Here is a 23857-nt window from a genome sequence, read left to right as displayed (position 1 = left end):
GGAAATGGCTCCGAAAAGCAAAAACTGGATGCAGGGGTTTGGCTGGAGGGAGAACGTTTCTGCACGAGGGGGGCGAATACAGAGATGTACGGGGGAGCACGAGGGGGTCCGATAAAGGGTCCCAAGTAAAGGAACAGGGGAGGCCCCGAGGGCTGGAATGAGGAGTTCCAGTTTGATCTGAAAACTGATAGCGGCTAAAATTGACCAAAACCTGAAGCTCTTTACAGGGATCCTCTAGGTAGGTTCTCCACCGGGAGGTGGCGGTGTGGTAGTGTGCTAGGACCCGGGCGCGTTCAAGTTCAAGCTCCGGGTCCGGAGGAACCTTCGCGACATTCACATTTCCTTTATCGCACAAAAGAGCCCAGCTGCGATGCCGGGGCGCCGGGGTGCGGGCGGCACCGCGTCCACACGGGGCCCCAGCTCGCCCGGCGCGGCGGGGGCTCTGAACGGGGAAGGGTCGGCTCGCGCGCGCCGGGGAGGGGAGGGCTGTGTTTTCTTTTCTTTCTTCCCGGTCTCGGAGGCGGGGGTGGGGGGGCAGCGCCGCGCCGCCCGCTCCGCCCAGTCGGAGAAGACGTCGCGCTTCTGAGTGGCTGCAGGGCCGCCCCCCGCTCCCCGGCCCCGCGTGCGCCCCCGCTGCGGGGCCTCGCGCCACCCTCGCCGGCGCCCACCCCGGCCGCCGCGCCCCCCGCCAGCCTCGGCCGCCGCGCGGGCCCCGCCCTCCCGCTCCCGTGCCCCGCCCTCCCGCCCCCGTGCCCCGCCCCCGCCGCGCGGGCCCCGCCCCTCCCGCGCCTCCTCCTCTCCCGCCCCGCCCCCGCCCGCTCCCTCGCCCCGCCCCGCCCCTCCCCCGCCCTCTCCCTCGCCCCTCCCCCTCCCCTCCCCTCCCCTCCCCTCCCCTCCCCCTCCCCCGCCCGCCCGCCCGCCGCCGCCGCCGCCGCCGCCTCCGCCCGCCGCCCCGGCCGCGTCGGGTAAACCTGTTTGGCGGCCGCGCCGGGGCGGATCGTGCGGCCGGCGGCTCCCTCGCGGCTCGCGGCGTCGGGGCCCGTGGCGCGCGCGCGGCCGCCCCTCGGCCCCGGAGCCCCTCGGCGGCGCCACCATGTACTCGGGAGCCGGCCCCGGTGAGTCCGCGCGCTCCTCCCCGCGGCGGTTGGCGGGCCGGGCGCGAGCGCGGCGCGGGCGGGCGGGGGACCGCGGGCCGGGGGATCGGGGGGCCCGGGGGTCGCGGGGGGCTGCCGGCTTCCTCCTTGGGCCCGAGTCGTCGGGGCGCCCCGCGCGGCCTGGGCCCTTTCCGCGCCTCGTCTCCGCTGCGGCCCGGCGGGTTGGGACCGGGCCGGAGCGCGGACTGGGCCGGGCGGCCCGCGTGTAGGCCCGAGGCCCGGGCGCCCGCCTTCCCGGCTTCCTGTGCCCGGCGCCTGGGCCCCTGCACCGCGCAGGGCCGGCGGGGCCGAGGCCGGGGCCGCGCTCGAAGCGCCCGGGGGCGGAGAGGCCCCGGCCGGGGGCGCCGAACTCGGGGTGCGGGCGGCGCGGGGAGGAGCGCGGCCGCTGGGCGCAGACCGAGCCGCGGCGAGCCTGGAGCGCTCTCAGTTTCGTTTTTCTTTTTGCCAGCACTTCTGCGGCCCCTTCTCCGAAGGAAAGTCTGGAAATGCTTAATTTTGGCCACTTCTTGCTGGTAGTTAGGACCGCGGACAGAGAGGGATAGGAAGGCGCCCTAAAACCCTAAACCTGCGCGCGTCTCATTTTCATTCCAGACACACAGGCTCCTTATTCAAGTGTTAATTGCCTTTTACAATTAACTAGAGAAAGGTGAGGAGATGTGCTGATTTCCTTAGCGTATTTTCTCACTAGCCGGCCTCCCTTTCTTTAGAAAAGTTCTGAAAAACTTAGAGCAGTAACACATTTTTTTAAGAACTTTTTTTGGAGGATGCAGAGTAGAAGGGCGATTAACTTTGCTGAGCCAAGAAAATGGTCAAATGTTGTTAAGCTTTTTCCCTTCTCCTGCCGGGCACGTGGCTTCTAAATTTCCCGCTGGCCCTGCCACTTGGACAGGGCATATCCTGTCCCCTTTGTCCACTAGGCTCCAGCGGGCTGCAGGCCCTGCCGGCTCGGTCCTGCCTTTTGTGGGTCTTGGCCCTCCCAAGCCTCCTGCTGCTGGGGCTTTGGCGGGACCCCTTCAGGCTCTTCTGATCCATTTGGATCCCTTAACACTTTCTATTCACAAACAGTGTTGTGCCTTGTGAATACTCACTGTCCTGTTTTCTGATGTCACTTAGTTAGAAAGCTTCTCCAAGGCTGAGCCAGAGCAACTTTTAAATTGCTCTCAGCAATTTGATAGAAGAATGGTTTTAACTGTAATGGTTTTAACTGTAATCTGGAAGGTGACTCAGCCCTGGTGGGGAAAGGCCCAGGGCTCCAGTCACAGTCCTGGGGGCAGACAGACTTGGCTTCTTAGAACCCTGGGTGGGCAGCACCCATCCATGATGTGGCAGGGTAGCCCCCACACCTGGGTGAGTGCGAATCTCCCCGCCCATCCCTCTGAAGGAACCCAGCAAGTCTTAGCCACTACACTGAACATTTTTTCAGATTTTCAATGCAAAAGTTGGAGGCCCAGAAAAAGTGAAGAACCTTGGGGAAGGTCAAGCTTTTGTGTTGTGTCTGACGTTAACTGATCCACTGGACAGCTTGCTAAGTTGCTGGTGGTCATTTTGAAGATGGACAGCAGAGGCACAGAGAGGTGATGAGGCTTTCAAAGGTCAGCCAGCCAGCAGGCAGGACGACGATGTGTGTGATTCCAAGCAGACTCTCCATACACTCCCTTTAGAGAAGTGGCTCTGGGTCTTTTTGACCTTGACCCCCCAAGAAGAAACACCTGTTACATGTAGACTGGACCCAGTGCTCGGGTGTTAGAGTATAATTGAAACATGAGCTTCAGGAAGAACCGCTCGCCAGTGCTGTGTGCTCTGCGCTGGGATATTTTCTTGTCTGTTTTATTTTCCAAAAAGCTTTAGTTCTCTGCATCTCCAGGCTCGTTCCGGGTTCTCCATGGCTCTTGGAAGAATCTTGCTCTGATGTGGGCCTGTGCATCGTGGCTTGGTGGGGAGGGGGCCTCTCATTCACTGTTCGCAGATAAACCTGCTCTGAAATCGGACAGCTTTGGTTGAAAAAATAAATGAGTCTGTAGGATAGTTCTTAGCCAGTGACCGGCAGGATGGGAATGAACCCAAATTTCAGGCTCTACAAGCGTGCTGTAATTATAAGGCTGTGATGCAGTTCAGTTTTATTCTACACACTCAGGCTTTTAATTTTATTTAAGAGGGATATTTGGAATAGAGTCTCTTTGGTGAAACTCTTTTTAATGTATTTCCTAATTTAGAATAATAAAAAGATACTTGAACTGGATTGTAGAAAAAATTACAAATAGTTTTGCTACTTCCCATTTTAATACCCTTATTAAGTGACTAAGTAAATTAACTTAAAAAATAGAGTCTTGTTATGGACTGTGTTATGTCTGTTAGGAAATGCTATTATGTATGTGAATTGGGATCTGGACTCTAAAGTTACGTAGTTACTATTAGTTTTTTGTTTTTGTTTATTTTTTTAATTATTCAAAAGAGTTAGTGGTTTAGGATGGGTGGATTCTCCAGTGACCCTGAACTTTCATAGATGAACAATCCCCCCCCCCCCCCCCCACAAACCGCTTAGCGACCTTAAAAGGAATCTCAGTATTGCCTCCTGAAGGGGGCTTGTTGGTCCGTTTTTTCACTGTGCTCAGACTTTTGTGGGTTACATTCCTCACAGACCTGCTACAGAGTAACTTCTGCCACATGGAAGTCTTGTTGCAAAGTTGTCTGAACAGGATTGTGACTTTAAGAATGGGGGACTCTCACTGTGGTTTCTAGAGTCATTTCACTCCTCCTGCACCCTGCTGCTTCTCTCCCCCAACCCCAGTCATCTCAGAGAAGATCTGGGCCAGTCTCCCAGTAACCCTGCACCTTTGCCGAATAGCAGACGGCGCTTCGCCCTGGGGAGCTGCTGCAGGGCATGGCTGGCTAGCCGTCCAGCTTCCCTTGATGGATCTGTTAAACCTTGAAGAAGGATTTAAAGTTAAGTGTGAAAGGAAAAAAAAAAATGTGAAAGGTTCAGCTCCTAAAACTTATGCAGTTCAGAAGAATATTATTTCCTGTAACTTCAAGTTTGTGTCAGAGTTTTTAAAATGCCAGGAGGGTTTATTCTTTATAATCTGTTACGCAACACTAAGGCAGAGTCCCAGTCTGATAAAATATATTTTTGTTTTGTGAATTGCTATCATGAACACTCAAAATGTATCGCTTGACTTTTAAAACAGTATCTATTGTGAAATAATCTAAGTACACAGAAGTAGAGTGACTGCTATCATATGCTCCCATTTATCCATCACCAGCCTCAGCAAATATCAAGATTTTCCACATTTGCTTCACATCTTCCCTTTCCCCCCTTTTCTCTGTGGAGATAGTCTAAAGTGGATTCCAGCCCTGTGGTTTCACCCTGAATGCTTAAGTACCTTGTCTGAAGGATGGGGGCATTTAAAACTCAATGCTGTTGCCACTTAACAGTCCATAATTAATTTCTCTCATTATCTCAGAAGTGTGTTTACTTCCTGGTTGTTTTGGATCCTGAATTTTATTAAAAGTTCACACATGAATTTGGTTTTACGCCTTTGAGGATCTTTAGAGTCTCCCGCTACCCTCCACCCCACTGACTCGTAAGATCTCTTCTTCAGAGGATGACTTGTAAGATCTCTTCTTCAGAGGGTGTGTATCTTTTCCCCGTTTCCTTTAATTGTTTCTAGAAAGAAGCCAGCTGTTCAAGGTTCCTGGGCTTCCTTGGGGAAGGCTGATGAGACCCAGCCGCTCGTGACTTTAATTCAGACACACTTATCTTCAGCGACATTTTGGGGCTGGCCACTTGGCATCTTCAGCATTCATTGTGGTAGAGCCCACTTTTTACGCGGGGCTGTTTCTGCAGAAGGGCTGTGGGGTGAAGAGGGGAAGCCCTGCCTGTCCCGCAGCTTCGCTCCTCCTCATCCCCAGGAGGGAAGGACCAGCAGGCTGTGTGGGGAGAACCGCACGGCGAGTTTGCTCGCATCGAGATTGAGGTTCTGGGCGGCTGAGGCGGTGCTGGAGGTGGAGGACGGGGTCTTGGGCTCAGGTGGACACGAGTTTGTGGACCGGCCCACTGCCTGGGCTCGGCGAGTGGGACCTGGCGCCCTGGGGAGGGGGGTGCAGCCCGGCGCCCACCTGAAGGCTTTTCTCCACCTCTGCCCGTGAAAGTGAAAGTCTCTCATTATGTCAGGCTCTTTGTGACCCGATGGACTATGCAATCCATGGAATTCTCTAGGCCAGAATCCTGGAGTGGATAGCCTTTCCCTTCTCCAGGGGATGTTCCCAACCCTGGGATTGAACCCAGGTCTCCCATATTGCAGGCGGATTCTTTACTAGCTGAGCCACAGGGAAGCCCCTGAAGACCCAGGAAATTACATTTTGCAGATGTCCCAGCTGCTTGTTTTTTAGAAGGAGCTGGAGACCCATTGGTGCTGGGGGGCGGGGCGGGAGAGGACGTTGAGGTGAACCTGGAGCAGCCCCCACGGAGCACCTTCACTGGGGGTCGGCCCATGCCTGAAACACACCTTGGAGGTCAGCCTCCAGAGAGTGGGGTTGCTGGCCGGGGTGGGTGGGGCTTTGGGTGTGTGTCTAGGTGAGAGTGTGGGTGTGCTAAAGGGGCCTTTATGATGGACCATAAGCAGTTAAGTTTGCCTGTGGTTCCCTGCCTGGCAAAGCTTAAAGGTCTGATTGAATGACAGCCTCGCCTTTCATTGACTATAGTTACGGTTCATATTGCTGAGGCTGCAGCTTAGAATTGGGGCAGAAGGAGGCTTCTATAGGTTGTTACTGGGGACTCCGGTGAATTCGCAGTGAAAATTGTTATGTATCCATCTTTAAGAACCCATAGCAACAAACAAACAGAACCGTGGCCGGGTTAAAACCAGCCACCTTAGGAATCCAGGTACTTTCTACCCGACTCTGCTTCATTGTATCTGAATCCTTCTTGTCTCTCGGAGCCTCCTGCCTCCCAGGCAGTCTCCCAAGGGGCATTGTTTTGGGGGTTTTTCAAGTTACTTCTGGGTGTTTCAGCTCTGAGCTCTAGTTCTTAGAGAGTTGCACATAAAAGGTCAAAATACTGAGGTTCATAGGTCAGAGTCATTTGGGATGTTCTGTCAGCTTTGACTCAAAGTGAAACAGTACAGCCTCTGAGAGTCGGTTCTCGCAATGGCACATTCATGTCAATGGAGGAACTTGAGCCCGGCCGGCCATTCATGTGGTCGAGGGCTGGGTGGGGGCCTTTGTGTGTGAACTGGGAGCGGGGAGGCCCCTGCCCTGGAAACTTGCTAAGCCCCTTCTCAGGCCCCCCAGCTCAGCCTTGCTTTAACTGAGCTTATGCAGGACGTGAAGGTGGCAGGGTGTTTGGCATGACCAGGGTGCTTTGTGGCTGGGGCTCTGGGAGGCGCCTCCCTCTGAGTCTCAGAGTCTGGCTGATGCTCCTGACTCAGCAGCGCCCGTGTTTTCAGGACCCTCGCCGCTGCTCTCGTGGGCCATGGGCCCGTCCATGCAGCGGGCCGAGCAGGGCCAGGGAAAATGGAGGCCTTCTCCCGGCCTTGCAGGCGGTGGCATCATCTGCTTTTTGTAGGAACAAAGGAGCAACAGAGAAGTACAAGTAAGAAGTGGAAAGAAAGCAAAGGAAGACGCTGAGCGGTGAAGAGGACAACTTTGGACAAAACCCAGGCTGTCGGCGCGTCTGCTGGGAGCTTCTGGGAGCTAGGTGTCGTTGTGACGCAAGCCCAGAGCGTGGGTCCAGGTCCGGCCGACCTCACTCGAGTCCTGGCTCCAGGACTGGGCGCATGCTCAGCCTCCCTGGACCTCAGTCTCCTCCTCGTGCAGGGAAAGCGCCTGACGGTGGAGGTGTTCTGGGCGGGGAGAGGACGCGGGAGGTGCCTCCTAGTTATTGCGGTCCTCCCGCCGTGGTCAGTTTATCCTTCGGTCTCTTCTGCACACAGTGGCTTCTCCCACTCTGGTTCCGCCCGGTGACCGCTCCTCTCCGTGACCCTCCTGGCTGACCTCTGGGTCTTTACTTCGCAAGCCCTAAGAGCCACATCACTGATAAACGCCGCAGGTGCCGGGTGGCCACAGCCTCTTTGGAGGCTCAGTACCGGGGAAGTGGAAGGTTAGCCCTGATGCTCGGAGCTCATGTCCCTGGCAGAGTCATTCGGAGCAGACCCAGCTGTGCAGTGAAGCCTCCGCAGACAGGACTGGGCAGTGGATGGGCACGGCCTATGGGGTGACGCTGAGGGAGCCCCAGGCTCTGTCTGCAGGTGGTGAGCTGGGTGAGCCAGGAGACGCCGCTCTGCTTGCAGCCGGCACCAGGGGACATCGCTGGGACCTTTGGTTCCCTCTGCGTGCTGCTGCCCCAACAAGTTGCCGCTTGTTAAATGTGAACGCGTGTGGCTCAGTCCACAAACCTCACGTTAGACTTGGAGGGCATCTCAGGGCCAAGACTGGTAATTACAACTTAGCCTTGAGCTGGAGGCGTCAGAAGCTTTTGTGGGTGAATGGCAGGAGCTCATGTGAGGGGGAATGGAGACGCGAAGCAAGTCGTGCGCGAAAACGGTGGTTGTGAAGTGCGTCTGGGGCCCCTGCCCGGCGCGCTGCGCGGGGCCCTGCCCGGTGCGTCTGGGGCCCCTGCCCGGCGCGCTGCGCGGGGCCCTGCCCGGTGCGTCTGGGGCCCCTGCCCGGTGCGTCTGGGGCCCCTGCCCGGTGCGTCTGGGGCCCTGCCCGGCGCGCTGCGCGGGGCCCTGGGGCACGGTGGCCGGTGCAGCTGCACTGAGAAGGCGTCTTGGAGCAACCTGGGCCAGAAGAAGGGGAGAGACAAAAGTCAGGCTGAGCTCGGAGCCTTTGGGGGGACGTGGAGCCCAGGAGCGGCTGGACAGAGTTTTTTCAGCGATGTCTGTGGGCTGGTGGAGTCAGGGAGGCGGCCCTGAGGGGCTTGCACGGGGATGTTGAGCCGGGGTCAGCTGGAACGTGTGGGGAGGAGCCTGTGTGCCACCCTGCCTGCACCCAGGGGCAGCCCTGTCTCCCCAGGAGTCCTGGTCCCTGTCCTGCCCCTTGGCTCGATACAGACCCCAGGCGTCTCAGGTCATTTCCAGCAGGCCAGAAGATTCCCGTGAGGGAAGGGGGGTCTGTCTTCGTCTCCCCCGCCCCCTCCCGTAACCCCTGGTTGCCAGTGTCCCGCACCACCTGCTCAGTGTCCAGATCTGTTCACAGTTGGTGGAACTGGGATCCAGGTGAGGCCCGCACGTGACTGGCTGACGCGTCTCTTTGGTATCGGCTTCAGGGGAGAGCTTTATTGACGTGGAACTCGTGTTGCTTAGTCGCTCAGTCGTGTCCGACTCTTGTGACCCCAGGGACTGTAGCCTGCCGGGCTCCTCTGTCCATGAGATTTCCCAGGCAAGAATACTGGAGTGGGTTGCCACGTCCTCCTCCAGGGCATCTTCCTGACCAGGGGATTGAACCCGTGTCTCCTGCGTTGGTAGGCAGGTTCTTCACCACTGCGCCGCCTGGGAACCTCAGTGTGAACGCAGTCTGTTTAGCACAGACGGACTCGTGCAGCCGTCACCACAATCTGAGCATGCTTTTGTCTCCTGTCCCCAGAGAAAGGCTGTACGCGTTAGCTGTTGTTCCTCACCCCCCACCCCGGCCCTAAACAGTCACACTCTCGGTCTCTAGTCCTCGCCTCCCTCTTCCCCGGTGCTTGCTGTTGCTGGGGTGAAGACACAGGCTCGTGTGTGGTATCTTGTCTCGCCAATTGGACTTGGCTGATGGGGTCTCCTTGGTGTAATTCAGCGTGTTTGTCCTGTTGAATTTCCTGCAAGTTAGTGGTCAGATCCAAAGGCAGGTTCTACTTTTCTTGGGTTCTGGTGCTTTCTTTTTAGTGTGAATACTACCTGCTGTTGATTGTTAATCATTAGGTTCCATTAATTCATTAGAGTTGGTACAACATTGATGCTCTGTTTCCACAACAAAAACTTCCCCGGCTGGCTGGCCGATCAGGTTGGCTCTGTCTTAAGGCAGAGAAGTGAGCAGCATGAATGAAGGCAGGGCAGCCTGCGGAGAAGAGAGGTGGTCCGGGTAGGCGGGCACTGGGTGTGACGTCAGAGGTTTGGGGGGTGATGCTGTGGGTACCTAAGAGTGAGCTGAGCGTAGGGCTCTTTTGTTCTGTAGGCTCTGGGGTCCCTCTGAGAGCATTTGGCGGTTGTGTTGCAGGAAGGGGGTCTGGCCTGGTGGCGGGGGTCTTCGTCTGGTGGGGTCGTGGTCAGGTTCCCTGTTGGTGGCAGGGCATTGCTGGGCAGGGCAGTGTGTGTCTGGGGCAGGGCGAGGGGTGAAGACCACGTCCCCAGGTGACTGCTGGCCTCTCATTGCTGACCCTAGGGAGGAAGGAGCAGCAGGGGTCAGTTTTCTTTTATAGATATGCTAAATTTAAGGCGATTCTAAGAAATCCGGGATATAAAAATCTGTGGCCTTCACTTTGCATCTTTATATAGCACCCAGTGCTCTGGTGGGGGTCTTGTCTGGATGTCAGCTCCCTTTGCTTGCTGCCCAGGACGTCTTGGTTATCTTTTGTCTCTTTCTGGTGTCTACTGTAGTCTGCTTTCTTTTTACTCAATAAATCCTTATTGCAGTCAACTCTTGATTGTTCAAAAGTTAAACCTGTTGACTTGAAACTTGTGTACGCTCTGAAAACTCTGCCCACAGCCCACCCTGGTGCTTTGCATCTGGAGTGGAGGCTGACCTTGCAGGGATGCTGTCGAGCCGTGTGGAGGAAAGTGGGTCAAGGGGGCCACTTGCCAGTTGATTTGCTTAAGTAGACAGTGGAAGCGGACATCCGCGCAAAGGTAGACATGTAGCTTCTCAGAGGCAGGTGGTGGGTGGTCTTCCCTCCACACCCCAACCTCTCCGCTCGCCTCTGGTGATTAAGCCGGCTCCCGGTGTCTTGAGGGTCTCTGACGCTGAGCCACGCTGACCTGGCAGCCAGTAGAGGCGAGGAAGTCGAGGCTAACCGCCTCCCTCCTGGCTTCCTTAGATCTTGTCCAAAGCTGTGCCCTCAGGGGACAGGCCTGGAAGGCGCCCAGTTAGAAGCTCTGTGGGCACGTGGAGTGGGAGCCTGAGGAGGCACCCACGCCTGGTTTTAGCCCAGTGTCTTCACGTGTAAACCGGGCCCGAGTGCCTCCCTTGCTATGAGGGTGGAGTGCGTTAGGGCCTGTGCGCGCCCAGGGCAGGGCTGGGCAGGGCTGGGCAGGTGTGGGATGCGGGTGGAGCTGTGGTTTCACCAGATATGGGGTCCTGTGATGCAGGGCTGGTGAGCCACCTTCTCTCAGTGACGGGATTCTAGAGGTGCGTTAAGGAAAAGCGCGTGTCTGGGTGAAAATTCTCTGAGAAATAGTGCTGTGAAATAAATAGAAAAGATGGTGAGAAATTTGGTTGTAAAGCTACAGGGGCTCTGGGTGGCATTTTCTTTTTTTTTTTTTTTTTGTCTTTAGAATAAAAAGAACTTGCTTGGCTTTTTAAGGGATTTGAGTCTGATTTCAGCAGGAGGCATCTCACCTGAGATGGTGGCAGTCCTGAATGCTGGAGCATCGTGGCAAGAAAGGGGCTGAGCCCAGTCTGGGCTTATCACAGGAGGAGGGGGCGCCCAGATGGGTTTATCAGCGTCCGCCACGGGGGCAGTGGGTAAGGGTGGTGCCCACCCGGGTGGCCTGCAGGTTGACATCCCTGTGAGACGAGACACACCCCACTGAGCTATCTGATGGTTTCTGGTGTTCCAGCAAGCACTTATTTGAAGACTGGTTTCTATTTTATTTTTGCGTGTTTTTCTGAAGTAAGATATTTTTAAGTCCATGTTGTAGAGTGATGGCTGTTGACGAACTTTGCAGAGTTGCTTTCTGGGGTGGGGGGTGGTGATTCTCAGACTGGTGCCGCAAGGTGCTGGCTTGGCCTCCCTGCTCCAGGCCCCCTGGTCCCCTGCTCTGCACGCTCAGCACAGCTAGGAAGGTCTTCCCTTGCCTTAGCTTGGGGACGGGCCTGCAGCCCTTGTCCTCGGCTCTTTCTGTTACTTGTGTGGTCTGTCCCAAGTGTGTCTGAATGTTAACAAAGGCAGAGAAAAAAGATCATCAGTGTTTCAGAGAGGCCGTGTTTTTCAGGATGTCATAGGCTCTTTTTTTGATTGAGAGGAGACGCACAGAACATGAGCTGTTTTAAAGTGGACAGTTCAGTGACATCTAGTGCATTCAGTGTTAGGCACGCATCGCCTGTATCTAGTTCCAAAGCATTTCCATCACCCCAAAGGGAAACTGCCCATTAAGCAGTCCCTCCCCGTTCCCCACTCCCTCCAGCCCCGGGGACCACCAGGCCTCATTGCCTGTAGATCTGCCTCCGCTGGATATTTCACGTAAGTGGAGTCATGAAGCATGTGACCTTATGCGGCTCTTCCCCGAGCGTTTTCAGGGCTCGTGTCTCAGTGTGTGTCAGCACTTCGTGGCTGACCGGTCTGTTATGTGCTGTATCACAGTTTGTTTACCCGTTCGTCTGTGATCGACGGGCGTTTGGGTGGTTTCTGCCTTCTGGCTGTCGTGGCTACTGCTGCTGTGAACGTTCGCCTACGGCTTGGTGTGTGGCATACGTCTTCATTTCTCCTGGGCGCCTACCAGGAGTGGAATTGCTGGGTTTTACTCTGTGACTTTGAGAGGAACTGACGCACTGTTTCCATGGAGTGGTTTCGGGTTCTCCGCATCCTCACCAACGCCGGTTACTGTCATCACAGCCGTTTAGAAAGTGAAGTTAGTAGTGTAATGTGTCACGTCGGGCATATTTTATTACTTACCAAAGTAGAAAAAAATATTAGATTTAGGTGCATTTTGCCCAGATCTACCTAATAGCTGTAGGGTACATCCATTTCTTTGTGCTAGAGTTTAGAGGATGTTTGGAACCTGGACAACTAGATACAGTAAAGCTTCATAATTTAACAGGGTGGGAGAGAAGGTAAGAGTCCAATATCCAGCTCCAGCCTGTGTGTCTGAAGTCAAAAGTGCTCACCTTCTGGGTACATACTGAGTGCCAGCTGTGTGCTGGGCGTCTTGCCCGGTGCCCAGGGAACAGTGCTGGGTGCAAACCACAGCGCCTCCTGCGTCCCCCCACCCCCAGCTCACTGAGTCAGGAACACAGAGGAGCATCACCCAGTCACCACAGATCCCTGGGGACGGTGGGAGGAGGGCACATTCCAGAGGGAACGTGATGGGCAGCCTGGCCTGTGGAGGGGTGGTGGCAGGAGACGGGGCCGGGGCAGAGGCTGCCCTGAGCACAGAGGTTTTCATCCAGAAGGTTGGGGGCAAGCGTGAGAGACGCACAGCTGCCATGTGTGTTTCCCGGGAGCCCCTGGCTGCTGGTGGAGAACGGGGGAGGGGGCTTGAAGATGCCCAAGACTGGCATGTTGGAGAGGCTCCGAGGGTGGCTGGCGGAGCACGTGGGGGTCAGGAGGCAGGCGGTCTGGGAGATGCCTGATTGCTGTGGGCTTGGCTGGGCGGTGAGGCGGTGCACCAGTAGAGGCAGGCAGATTTAAGTTGAGTCTGCAGGCTTTGAGAAAAAATTTTGTGTATTTTTTTATTGGATTATAATTTTGAGAAAAAGTTTTAAAAGACTTTTTAATAAGGAAGAATTCAAATATTCAGAAGAGTAGAGACCACAGGAGGCCCGTGTCTCGGCACTCCGCCTGGCCGTGTGCTCAGCCTGGCATCAGTCCCGTCCGGCTCCCCTCCCTCGTTACCAGAAGCCTGGTGTTAGTGCATTTGTCGGTATTCATTTACTGAGAGGCAATGTCAGACTTACAGCAAAGGAGCCAGAGGTGCAGAATTCCCACACCAGCGCCCCCCGGTGTTACCCTCTTGTATCGTTTGTTCGAGGGCCGTTACCAAAGTGCGGAAACTAGCATCGGTCCGGTGCTGCGAGCGTGCCTGAAGGTCTTCCTCAGGCTTGGCCGTTAGATGACTGTCCGCTTCCTGGCCAGCCCCTGGGCAGCCTGGGGCTGGCCTCGTTTGCCATCCCAGCCCCGCGCGGCTCTGCGCTTGAGAAGGCTGGAGCCCCTCTCTGCCCTGTCTTTTGTGCCCTCTCCTTGGGCGCTCTCTCAGGCTGCGCTATGTCTTCTCAGCTCACCCCAGCTGTTTTCTGGTGGCTTCCCTTCTGTACCTGCAGGACACTCCAGCCTCTGTTGTGATTTTCCTGCCCCGCTTCTCAGTGGACGTGGGATGTACGTGTACTCACACGCCTGTACATACACATAGCTGTTTCTCTGTGTGTGCATCACAAACTGTGTTCTCACTGGCATTGCTGGTTTCAGTCCGGTGTCTCTGGGTTTACTCTAGCTGTCCTCTTTCCTTATTTACAGCTTCTTCATCAGATAGTTGGGTCTTCATCAGATAGTGAGAAGTCTAGGTCTCATTGCCCCCAGTGTATTTGCTCATTTGTTCGGGCCGAGCAGACATGGAAAGTAGTTTCAGAATTGCTGCCCGCCCCCGGGGAGAGACAAGCTGCTACCTGGAGAACCAGTCTGCGTGTGGCCGCTCACCGTCTGGCTGGGGGCACTCGGTCAGTCCTCCTCCTGAGTTCTCTCTCTGCGCTCATCTAGTAAATGAGAGATTCCGTTTAGGGACTTTCCTGGTGGTCCAGTGGTTAAGACTCCAGGCTTTCACTGCTGAAGGTGTGGGTTCTATCCCTGGTCAGGGGACAAGATCCACAAGCCACACAGTGTGGCCAAAAAGGGAATGAATTGGGCAGACTCAGGGACCCCGCTGCTGCAGGCGCTGCACTTGGAACCATCAGCGTGGTGACTGGGTGCCGGAGGCGGCCGCCGGGAGGGCTGGCCGTCCCCCCGCAGAGGCGGAGGCGCTGCAGGAACAGCGAGGAGCCTGCACGCCGCCCGCTCGCTGGCTCGCGTGGACCCCGAGGGCCGGGGCGGCCTTCCTGGGCCGGGAGCAGCAGCGTGCCCCGGCAGGCCATGCCCCGCCCCGCCCCGGTCTGCCTTGGAGCTTTCTTACTGTTGGGAGGTGACCACAGGCGCTGTTGCCTTTTGGTTCTGTTTTTTTTTTTCAATTATTTTATCTTTTATGATAAAAGGAATACATGCTTATTTCAGAGAATTTAGAAGATACTGAAACAAAAAGAGAAAAAAAATCCACGGGTAACGACCCTTGGAAGAAGTAGTGAATGTGTTTGCTTCCAGACGTTTTTTCCTGTACATACATAGATAGCTGGGGGCAGCCTACACTTAAAATTTTGCGTTTTCCCTTTTCACCTAATACCATGAGCGCTTCTGAGGGCCGTTTACATTTGTTGGGGGGTGTTTACAGTGATGTTTAAAAGATGACAGCAGGCGCTCGTGTGGGGCGGCGGCCTCCAGGGGCAGCCACAGCTTGGTTCCTGTGGCTGTGTGCCCCCCAGCTGTGGGACCATCCTCGCCACCGTCTCCCCTAGGGCGCCGTGCCAGCACTTCCGCAGAGACTTGGCAACGGTCCGGCGGGTCGGGGAGCTCGGGCACTCCGTGGCTGCAGGCCCCTCACCGTCCCGATATGCACTCGGAGCATGCGCTTCTCCTTTACCATCCCCAGTGAAGTGCCGAGGGGCGGCCGGAAGTCCCATCTCTCACCAACTGGAAGCTGCCAGAGGGCAGGACCACGTCTCCTGGCTGCATCCTCAGTGCTGTTGCTGGGAAGGAGGTCATCGCGGTCTATCTGGTGGATGGGTGTGTGTATTGGAGACAGGTGGCTTAGCAGAAACGAAGTACAGGCTCTTAGCCGCGTCTACCCTCTGTGGTTAATTACAGACGCCCCATGTGTAAGGTGGGCTCCGGGACCCCTGTGAGTCCCCCTTGAGTGGGCACTGGACCCCAAGGCTGAGAGCCGCTCCACTCCCCCAGGCCCTCCCCTCCTCAGGGAAGCCCCCCGGGAAGCAAGCAGGGCCCCTGCAGCTGCGTCCCAGTTCGCGGCATCTCGTTACTTCTGGTGCCTGTAAAATGGGGATGATAACTATGTATTCATGTAGAATGATGTATCAGAGAGCCAGCAGAACATTTGTCGACATACTGTATTATATTTTATATATAATATAGAGAGAGATTTAGTTCCAGCAAGTGTTGATTATTCATACTTACTCATAATTATCAACGTCATATGATTGTTTCCTTACGTGTGCTCAATGTGCCCGATTGTTACAGAGATCACATTTAACAGCCGTTTTATTGTGACGGTAAAATGAGTTAACATGCAGAAGTGCCTGCTGGTGCCTGGGATGTGCTCAACGCATGTGACTTCTTATTACCGCGATGATTTTTTTGTTTAGTTGCTAAGTCGTGTCTGATTCTTTGTGACCCCATTGACTGTCACCCGCCAGGCTCCTCTGTCCATGGGGTTTCCCAGGCAGGAATACTGGAGTGGGCTGGTGATGCTGGCGGGTGGAAGAAATGTCGCAGCTTCTTTGACGAACGTGCCCTTCTTAGGGGAATTTGAAAGTGACACTTAGAGATCCGCTTGTGCCAGCGCTGCCTGGGGCTGCTGAGGGCTGCATGAGGTGGGTATGGCTGAGGAGGTGACGGGGGTGGGTGGGGAGGCTCCTCTCTGACCTGGACCCTGGGGGTGGGTAAGTTGGACAGGGCTTGGTCATGGGGGTGCCTGTGCAAAGACATGGACCACCCAGTGCAGACCCCCCAGAGCTCCCCCCCACTGCCCTGGTGAGCCCCACATCGCCGCACGTCCATCAGTCCACGGGATCGTCCGTTATGTTCCAGAAAGACCGCTGGGGGCGAGCTTCGATTTGGAGATTAGAGATTGCAAATCGATACGGATGAGGGGTGTAGCCTGTGTCTCACGAAGTGCCCTCTGTGGCCGGGAGCAGGTGCTCCTGTGCCTCTGCCTGGCTTTCCTGTCCTGGGCCCTAGTTGTTCGCTTGGACATTGTCAAAGTCGTTTCTAAACAAAGCCCAGAAGAAGCAAAGCAGACCCGTTAGTGCTGCAACTCAATAGTGTGTTTTAATTTGAAGCGGACCTCCTTGTGGACGGCGGCTGTGGTGCGCGGAAGGGGAGCGTCTCGGCGTGCCACCAAGCTGTGTGGGGAGCTGGAAACCGACCCTTGCGAGAAGCTCACCCCTTTTTTTAAATAAGCAAGACTGCTTCTACTCTAAGCGTGTTAAAGTTTCACCCAACCTGTGTTTATCTCCCCAAAATATGCTGCACTCCGCAGAAATGGCTGTTCTAACCTGACGCGTGGTGCCCGTGTATCTGGTGCCGGAATGCCGGCTGCTGCCTCACTAGTGGAGGGCTCCCCGCTGCTTGGTCTCGGTTCTTGGGTGGTATTTCTGCCGCTGTTCAGACGGTTGTTTCAGGGTCGTGCAAGGTGGGCCGTGTGCTCGGCGGCCCCCGCCGGGGCCTGCGGCAGCAATGAAGGCCAGCTGTGGGGCCTGGGGACCGGGTGGGTAGCTGGTGGAGGCTGAGCCCTGCTTGGCCGCTCCTGGGCCGCCAGGACCTGAGTGCTGCGTGGTGGCCTGTCACTGTCCACTTTATTGCATTTTTGTTGATTTTAAAAGTGGTTTGTTTTCAGTTTTGGCCAGTTGATACCTGTATCCTTACCACTGAGAGTGCTGTTCACAGCATGATCACAGGACTCAGGAAGCAGTTAATGGTGGACTGTCCTGAAAGCTATGAACGAGCGAATGGTGCTGGCCTGCAGGGAGTGGCCACAGGCCTGTGTGAGGAGGCGCTGTGAGGGTCGCACCTGTGAGGCGGCTTCAGCTGCCAGGTGTGGACTGTGCGGCGCGGGAGGTCAGCCCGGCGAGCGCTGGCTGCAGCAGCTTGGTGGGCATCCTGCCGGCCGAGTGCCGGGCACTCAGGTGCTTTTCGGGTGTGGACTCGACCCTAGTGGGACCTGTTAGCCGCTCCCACCGTTTTAGAGGAGAGGGAACGGAGGCACAAAAGTGCAGGCAGGGCACACGGTGGGAGGCGCCGGCCCCGGATTCGGGTCTGGGCAGCTCCCTGCAGGCCTAGGGCCTTGACCCTGAGGGCCCTGACAGGTGGCGAGGGCCCCGGGGTTGACGAGCACCCGGGAACGCAGCCGCCTGGCTTCGCCGTAATTACGCGGATGTGCAGGACGCTGTAAGGGCATTCCGTGTAGTAGGGCAGACTTCATTACACAGTAAAAGGGGGAAATGGGCTTAGCTTAGGTGGGTCTGCCTTTTCCAGTATTTTGATTAAAGAGCAGTTGGTTGGTTTGGGGGGTGGGGAGTGGGGGCGTGCTGTTTGGATTAGTGGATACCGACTTGTGTTTTGCTTTCTCTGAAACCGTGGATTTCTGACTCTGGGCCTCGGTGCCCTGGTTTGCCCCAGAGGGAATCTCCTTACTGACATCTCAGGCGGTTTCTTTTTTCCTTGCGCTGCCCCTGCTGCTCACCAGTCATTTTCACGTGCTTTGGTGGAGGGTGATGACCAGGATGGGGTGATGGGGGGGGAGGCCTTGTGAAAGCCCAGCTCCTGGATCTCGGCGCCGTTTCCCCCACTTTTTACATCAGAACGAAGAGGACTGTGCCTGGTGAGCCCAGGGTCCCAGGTGCTGCTGCTCAGTTGGCCTGCAAGACGGCCGCCACCCTTGGTGTGTGTCATCTTAACGGGTCGCTGTGCGGAGACCCGGTTCCACCGTGGGGCGTGTGAGTGCAGAAGGTTGGGGGAGAGGGTGTGGGTTGATCTGAGGAACAGGAGGGCAGGCTGTGGCCCTTCTGAGAGTCCACAGGGGCCTTCCCCTCTCCTCTGTGGTCTTGTGACCCATGGGGATCCCGAGCCTGGTGAAGAGCACACTCCAGCCAGTGACCCTCCATCTAGGTGCCCGTTGGGGATGCTGTTTGCTCCCTGAAAGTGGTGAAGAGAACCTGTTTGCTTTGATCTTGTCCTGGTGAAATGTTGTGTATTTTGAAGTGGTTGATGTTTGTCTTTGACTTGCTGCTGCTGCTGCTAAGTCGCTTCAGTCGTGTCCGACTCTGTGCGACCCCATAGACAGCAGCCCACCAGGCTCCGCTGTCCCTGGGATTCTCCAGGCAAGAATACTGGAGTGGGTTGCCATTTCCTTCTCCAATGCATGAAGGTGAAAAGTGAAAGTGAAGTCGCTCAGTCCTGTCCGACTCTAAGCAACCCCATGGACTGCAGCCTACCGGGCTCCTCCGTCCATGGGATTTTCCAGGCAAGAGTACTGGAGTGGGGTGCCTTCTCTGGTCTTTGACTTGAGCACTTGATAAATAGTTATTTAAACTGAAATAACTGGATACATTTGGAAGTAACGTGATGATTTGCCAAACCTCAAAAAAAAAAAAAAAAAAAAAAAATAGAAAAGGCGGACAGGAAGTGTGCACACTGCATGCATTTCTATTACCGGATCTTGAGAGTTCACTGCCCACACAGGCCGGTGCCCACCTTCCCCCTGGCCCAGGCTGTTGGTACTGGGAGAAAGCTAGCAGGGTTCATCCAACGACATTTGTAAGTCGGTTAACCATTGAGGCCTGTCGTGTATCATTCCTTTTCCTCTGGAACAAGCGTGGACGGCGTACTTTGTTTACTGGTGGTTGGTTCTGTGTTTACTCGGGTGACACTTTCTGTGTCCGTTTCCCGTCTTGGTGGGTGGTTTCCCAGAGAAGGGCTGTGGAGTGCTCAGCGCTCACATCAGCAAGGCGCAGCACCAGTGGGGAAGCCGTCTCTGGTCGACGGTGCTGGTGGTGGGAGAGTGCAGCCGCCCCCGCTGGTCAGACCACGCAGCTTCCAGTGCTGCCCTTGTCCGCCTCTGCTGGGAGCCGGATCACACATGGCCTGTCTGCAGTGCCTCCGTCTACTCGGAGTCTCCGCTGTGTCCCTGCCATGTGCTGCCCTTGGCTTTATTCCTGGAGACGTGCAGGGTGGAGCCACCCGGGTGACTAGCCACACCCATAGAACGATCAGTTCAGGCAGTTCTGAAACCTTTTTGTTTCAGGACCCCTTTATATTCTCACCTGCCGGAGCCAAAAGACCCTCTGTTTATGTGGGTTAGAGCCATCGTTACTCTATGAGATATTAAAATCGAGGGCCTTAACTGATGGGCTGTAATGACCAACATTTAATGTATTGTGCTGAGAAGAAATCCGATACGTATTAATATATTTTTATGATAGCCTTGTTTAAAACTAAAAAAAAAGAATGAGGAGTAGTATTGTTTCAGGCTTTTGTAAATCTCCTTTAGTTTAGCTTGATAAAAGCAGCAGTTTGTGGTTTGTGTCTGCTGGGACGTGTTGTTTGGTTGAAGTATATGAAGAAAATCTGGCCTCACGCTGATGTGCGGCTGGAAGGCAGGAGTGTTAGTGGTCTTCACAGGTGGTTTGCCAGCATGCCAGAATGCAACAAGTCATAGTTTCTTAAAAGCTAGTTGTCCTGCAGGGTCCAAAACCGGGCCAGGTGAAGCCGCCTGTAGCCGGTGGCCGTGTGGCGTCCGCTTCGTCACTGGAGGACATCGGATCTCAAACACACGGCCCCCCAGACACAGGGAGGTGCCATGCTCAGGGACATCACATCTCTGCTGCGCTCGCCACAGACCCGTGTTTGGGGGCTTTACGCTCACGGCGGCCAGCACATGTTTTCCACAATTCTAGTTTTTACTTTGAAGTTTGAATTTTATTATTATAGCAAATACTGGCAGCCGTTTTCCTGGAGGGACAGGTCCGGTTTTGAGAAAGCGTCTGCCCAGCTCCCAGCTCCAGTCTCTGAGGAGAAAGGGGTCAGCCCACAGCTCGCCCTGGTGTGGTCACTCTTCCTCGAGATCCTGTTGTTCTTAGGGAACAAGCGTTTCCTGTTTCTCTCTCTCAGAGTGAAAAGGCCCGAGTCAGCACTTCGTGAGGCACCTACTGCTCCTTTAAGCACATCGCCAGGTTAACCGCCTCCCCACGCCTCTCACCGGGAGCGTCTCTGCTGGTGGACCGGTGACAGCCCAGCTGGGGCACTGCAGCTGCCCTGCCAGCAGAGAGGGCGTATGACAGCTCAGAATCGGAGGGACAGAGCTTTAACCCCAGGAAGCCCCTCAGAAGGTCTTACGGACCCCCCAGGAGTGCCCAGGAGCACTCGGGAAGAACTGCTGAGTCAGGAGAACCCCACGTTGCGTGGTCTCAGCCTCCCGAACTGTCTTAATCCCTGAGTGTGTAGAGAGATGTTCCACTTTGATGAAGTGGCTTCACGACTTACAAGCATGTTTTCATAAAACTGCCCAAGAAGTCAGTCTGATTTGGAGTCTGAGTTCTTGTCTGTGTGGCCAGCTGGGACGGCAGCAGGGGTCTGGGGCTGGGACATATCTGGATGGCCTGTTCCGTGGAGCTGGTGTGGGTGGGAGGCCGCAGGAGTGATTGTCTCCGGTGTGGAAGGACACGGGTCGTCCGTTGGTTCTTGGTGAACATGCGTGGCTCTCCCTCAGGTCTCAGAGCTCTTTGTAAAAATAGGCGGCTCCCATGAGCGGTGTCCTTAGTTCTCTGAATTCTGCTTGTGCTTTCTGAGCAGGTGTTTATGAAAGTTGTCTGTTATGAAAGCCCCTGTGTTTGCCGGCAGGTGCTGATGGTTTTTCCGACGCCCTGAGAACGCGTTGCATTTGGGTGTTCATCTGAGAGAGATTGTCCGTCTGGAAGTGCTTCTGTTCCCGGCTGGCATGCAGACTGAGTTTAAAGCGTTTCTGTGGGCCTAGACAAAGACCCTCCCCCTTCCCTGCCACCGATCTGCTTGCTCTTCATCACTGTGTTTAAAAGTAAAGGATACTCATAGGTGCAGACAAGTGCGGTTCGACTCCACTTACACGAGAATAGTCAAGTTCATAGAGTCAGAAAGTACACTGGTAGATGCCGGCTGGGGGAAGATGGGACGTGAGTGTTTGCTGGGGACATAGTTTCGGTTTGGGAAGATGGAAAACTCCAGAGACGCATGAGGGTGAGAGTTGTACCACCACGTGGACGTCCTGGGCGCCACGGCCAGCTGCTGTGCGCTTAGATATGGTTAGAATAGTATGTTTCAAATTATGCGACTTTTAACACAATTAAAAAAATTTTTTTTTAATATGTTTCGCAAAAAAAGAAAAAAATGCTTTTCCATTAAAAAAAGCATGGTGTGTTTCCCCTCCCTCCCCAAGAAGCTGCCCGGAGGTGCCCGGCCAGTGTCCTGGCATGAGGCCCATTGCCTCGCTGCGTCTCACAGTGGCGGTTGCGGGCTTCTGCTCGTGGCTTCTGACCTGCCCCAGGAGAAAATGGGAGTGAATGCTGCGACCTACATCGAGGACGCGTTGTAATTGACTGCTGACCAGTGGACAGCCACTCCGAGTGCTTGGAAATTGTCGGTGAAGAGTTAATGCTGACGTACTGCCTGCCGCCTTGTCACAAGCCTGCCCAGGACAAGGGCAGGAGCCTCGCTCTCTGGGGCTGAGGCCAGCACTGCCCCTCCCCCAGCCACCCTCTGGGCTCCGGGTGGGGGCACCTGCTCTGGCCTGTCCCAGATGCCCAAGAGAGAGTGGACCAGAGCAGAGGGTTCCTGCTCTTCGGGAGCTTGCGATCTTGGGGGCAGATGGGTGAGCAGTCAGCGGGTAAAGGGTACGGGCTCATGGTCGGGAAAGAGCTCCAGACAGCAAGTCCCCGCGGGAGCCGGGAATGGCAGGTGCCCTGCTGGCACAGTCCTGTGGGCCTGTGGTCGGGGCCCTGCTGTGGTCACACTGCCTGCTTGGACAGAACCAAAGGTTGCTGGCTATTTATGGAACTCGGTCTAACCCCTGGAGTGGCGTCAGGACTGGGATGTCGCCCGGACCACCTGGCTGCTGGCTGCCCGCTGCTGGCACAACCTCCCCACCCCTCCTCCCAGCCCGGCACCTCCCCTCCACCACCGCCACCCCTGGACCCGCCCCTCCTGGCCCCCGGTCTCTGTGGTCTCAGTGTTGGTCCCTGCCCCCTTGCCTGTGGATGGAAATTCCTTCTTTTCAGGATCTGCTCAAAGCGGGTTTCCTATGAAACCCTGCCGAAACCATGAAACCTGGTTGGAATGTCCCAGTCTCCTGCACAGCCCACTGGCAGCCGGCTTGTTTCCTAGTGTTTGTCTCCTTCCCTTCATGTCAGCTGTGACTTTGTAGGCCCGTCTCCCCCACGATGTGACTGGCCAGCCTGTCAGGGAGCCCATGATCCTGCTGAGCTGGTCGATGGGGTCTGGAGGGGTCGGTCCCAGGAGGTGGTGCAGGTGGGGCGTGGAGGGAGGCCCAGTGCAGCGCGAGGCGCCAGGTGGACAGGAGGGACAGAGCACTGGACGCGGGCAGACAGACAGGCCTGGTGCTGAATGTGGCTTCGCAATCTGCATCTTGGCCGTGCTGGTCCTGCATGGGGGACCCTCCTTGAGGCCGTAAAGGCACCTGTTGAGGCGTCCAGGCCTTCAGAATGCTCTGCTCTCTGATTCTGCGGGTGACCCTGGAGTCACTCTGGAGCAGTAAACCTCGCTCCTGCTCCTGTCCTGCCCCTTTAGCGTTTAGGATGCCTGGCGTTTTAGGGCTGGTAGATGGTGGGCTGAGAGTGCAGGACCTGCTGGTTTTCCTGGCACCCATGCCTGCCTGGGTAGCTGCGAGCCACTCCGCTTGGTGAGGTTTCTGAGTGACCCTGTGTACCGCCGTCCGTGACCTGCCCTCTGGCTGCGCTGCACCGCGCCCAGCCTGCGGGTAGCCAGCCAGGCCCAAGCCGCTCCTGGGAGAGGGATGGAGGCCGTGTGTTGGGGTTTCCACTGACGACCGTGGGGACGATGATGAGAGGGGCTGCAGCTGTGTGTCCAGGGGTGAGCGGGGCGGGCCCCGGAGGGGGCTGCAGGGAGGCAGGAGGCGGAGTCAGTATTGTGAAAGAAACGGCTGAAAACCTGTGTTCTGACTGGCTATCTCTGTCCTATATGACACGGATATTCAAAAAGACAACAGGCTCATTTTTTCAAGATGCAGCTCGCAGTGCCCCAGGTTAGCACTGTGCTTTCACCTGTGGTTGAAGATCTGAAGAACCTGCCAGAGCTGACGACCCTGCGGTGAGCGTGTCTCCACCAAAAACCCCGGAGCGGGGTGCTGCTCCTCTCCACGGGGCTCAGAGCTCGGTGCCGAGAAAATGCGCATGTGCGTGTGTTATAAAATATATACGACATAACATTTACCATTTTAAAGTGTATCGTTCGGGGCATTAACTGCAGTCAGAGTGTCTGCAAACCGTTGCCTCTCGCCTGGGTCCAGGACGTTCGCATCGCCCCGAGCAGAAGCCCTGTGCCTACGGCCCATTCCGTGGTCCTCCGGCTGCTGGCAGGTGCTCCCCGGCCTTCTGTCTCAGGGTGTGTGCCTGAGTGGCCGTGCCGCAGGAGTGGACCAGCGGAGAGCTGGACTTCGGTATCTGGCTTCCTTCCAGGGTTCATCCAGGTTGTAGCAGGTGTCAGGCTTCATTCCTCCTTATGGCTGAACAGTATTTCACTAGGAATGGACCACCTTTTGTTCTATCCACTCATTTGTTGATGGAGATTTGGTGTTATTTCCAAACGTTACATTTTTAAATCATGCGATACTTAGTTTGCCGTGCCTCTGAGCCTTGCCATCCGTAAGCGTGCATGGCTCCCATCGGGGGCTCACCTTGCGCGGAGCCAGGGGACTGCTGCCACTGGTCCCTGTTTGCTCCCCGGGTGGGGTGGGCAGCTGCAGGTG

At 56.0% G+C, this 23857-nt stretch overlaps 1 protein-coding gene across 1 annotated transcript in view; it reads left to right on the top strand.

Annotated features, from left to right (window-relative positions):
• Positions 1–965: 965 nt before the first annotated feature.
• AGO2 (argonaute RISC catalytic component 2) overlaps positions 966–23857 on the top strand; it is a 94571-nt gene continuing 71679 nt past the window's right edge. The window contains exon 1 of the mRNA XM_025264829.3: positions 966–1115. Coding sequence (XP_025120614.1) covers positions 1094–1115 — 22 coding nt within the window. The 5' untranslated portion in view covers positions 966–1093. The remainder of the gene's footprint in view (positions 1116–23857) is intronic.

The sequence above is a fragment of the Bubalus bubalis genome, chromosome 15, assembly GCF_019923935.1.
Source record: "Bubalus bubalis isolate 160015118507 breed Murrah chromosome 15, NDDB_SH_1, whole genome shotgun sequence".
NCBI lineage: Eukaryota > Metazoa > Chordata > Mammalia > Artiodactyla > Bovidae > Bubalus > Bubalus bubalis.
Note: the sequence above shows the minus strand (reverse complement) of the source record. Positions and strands in the feature narration are given on the sequence as shown.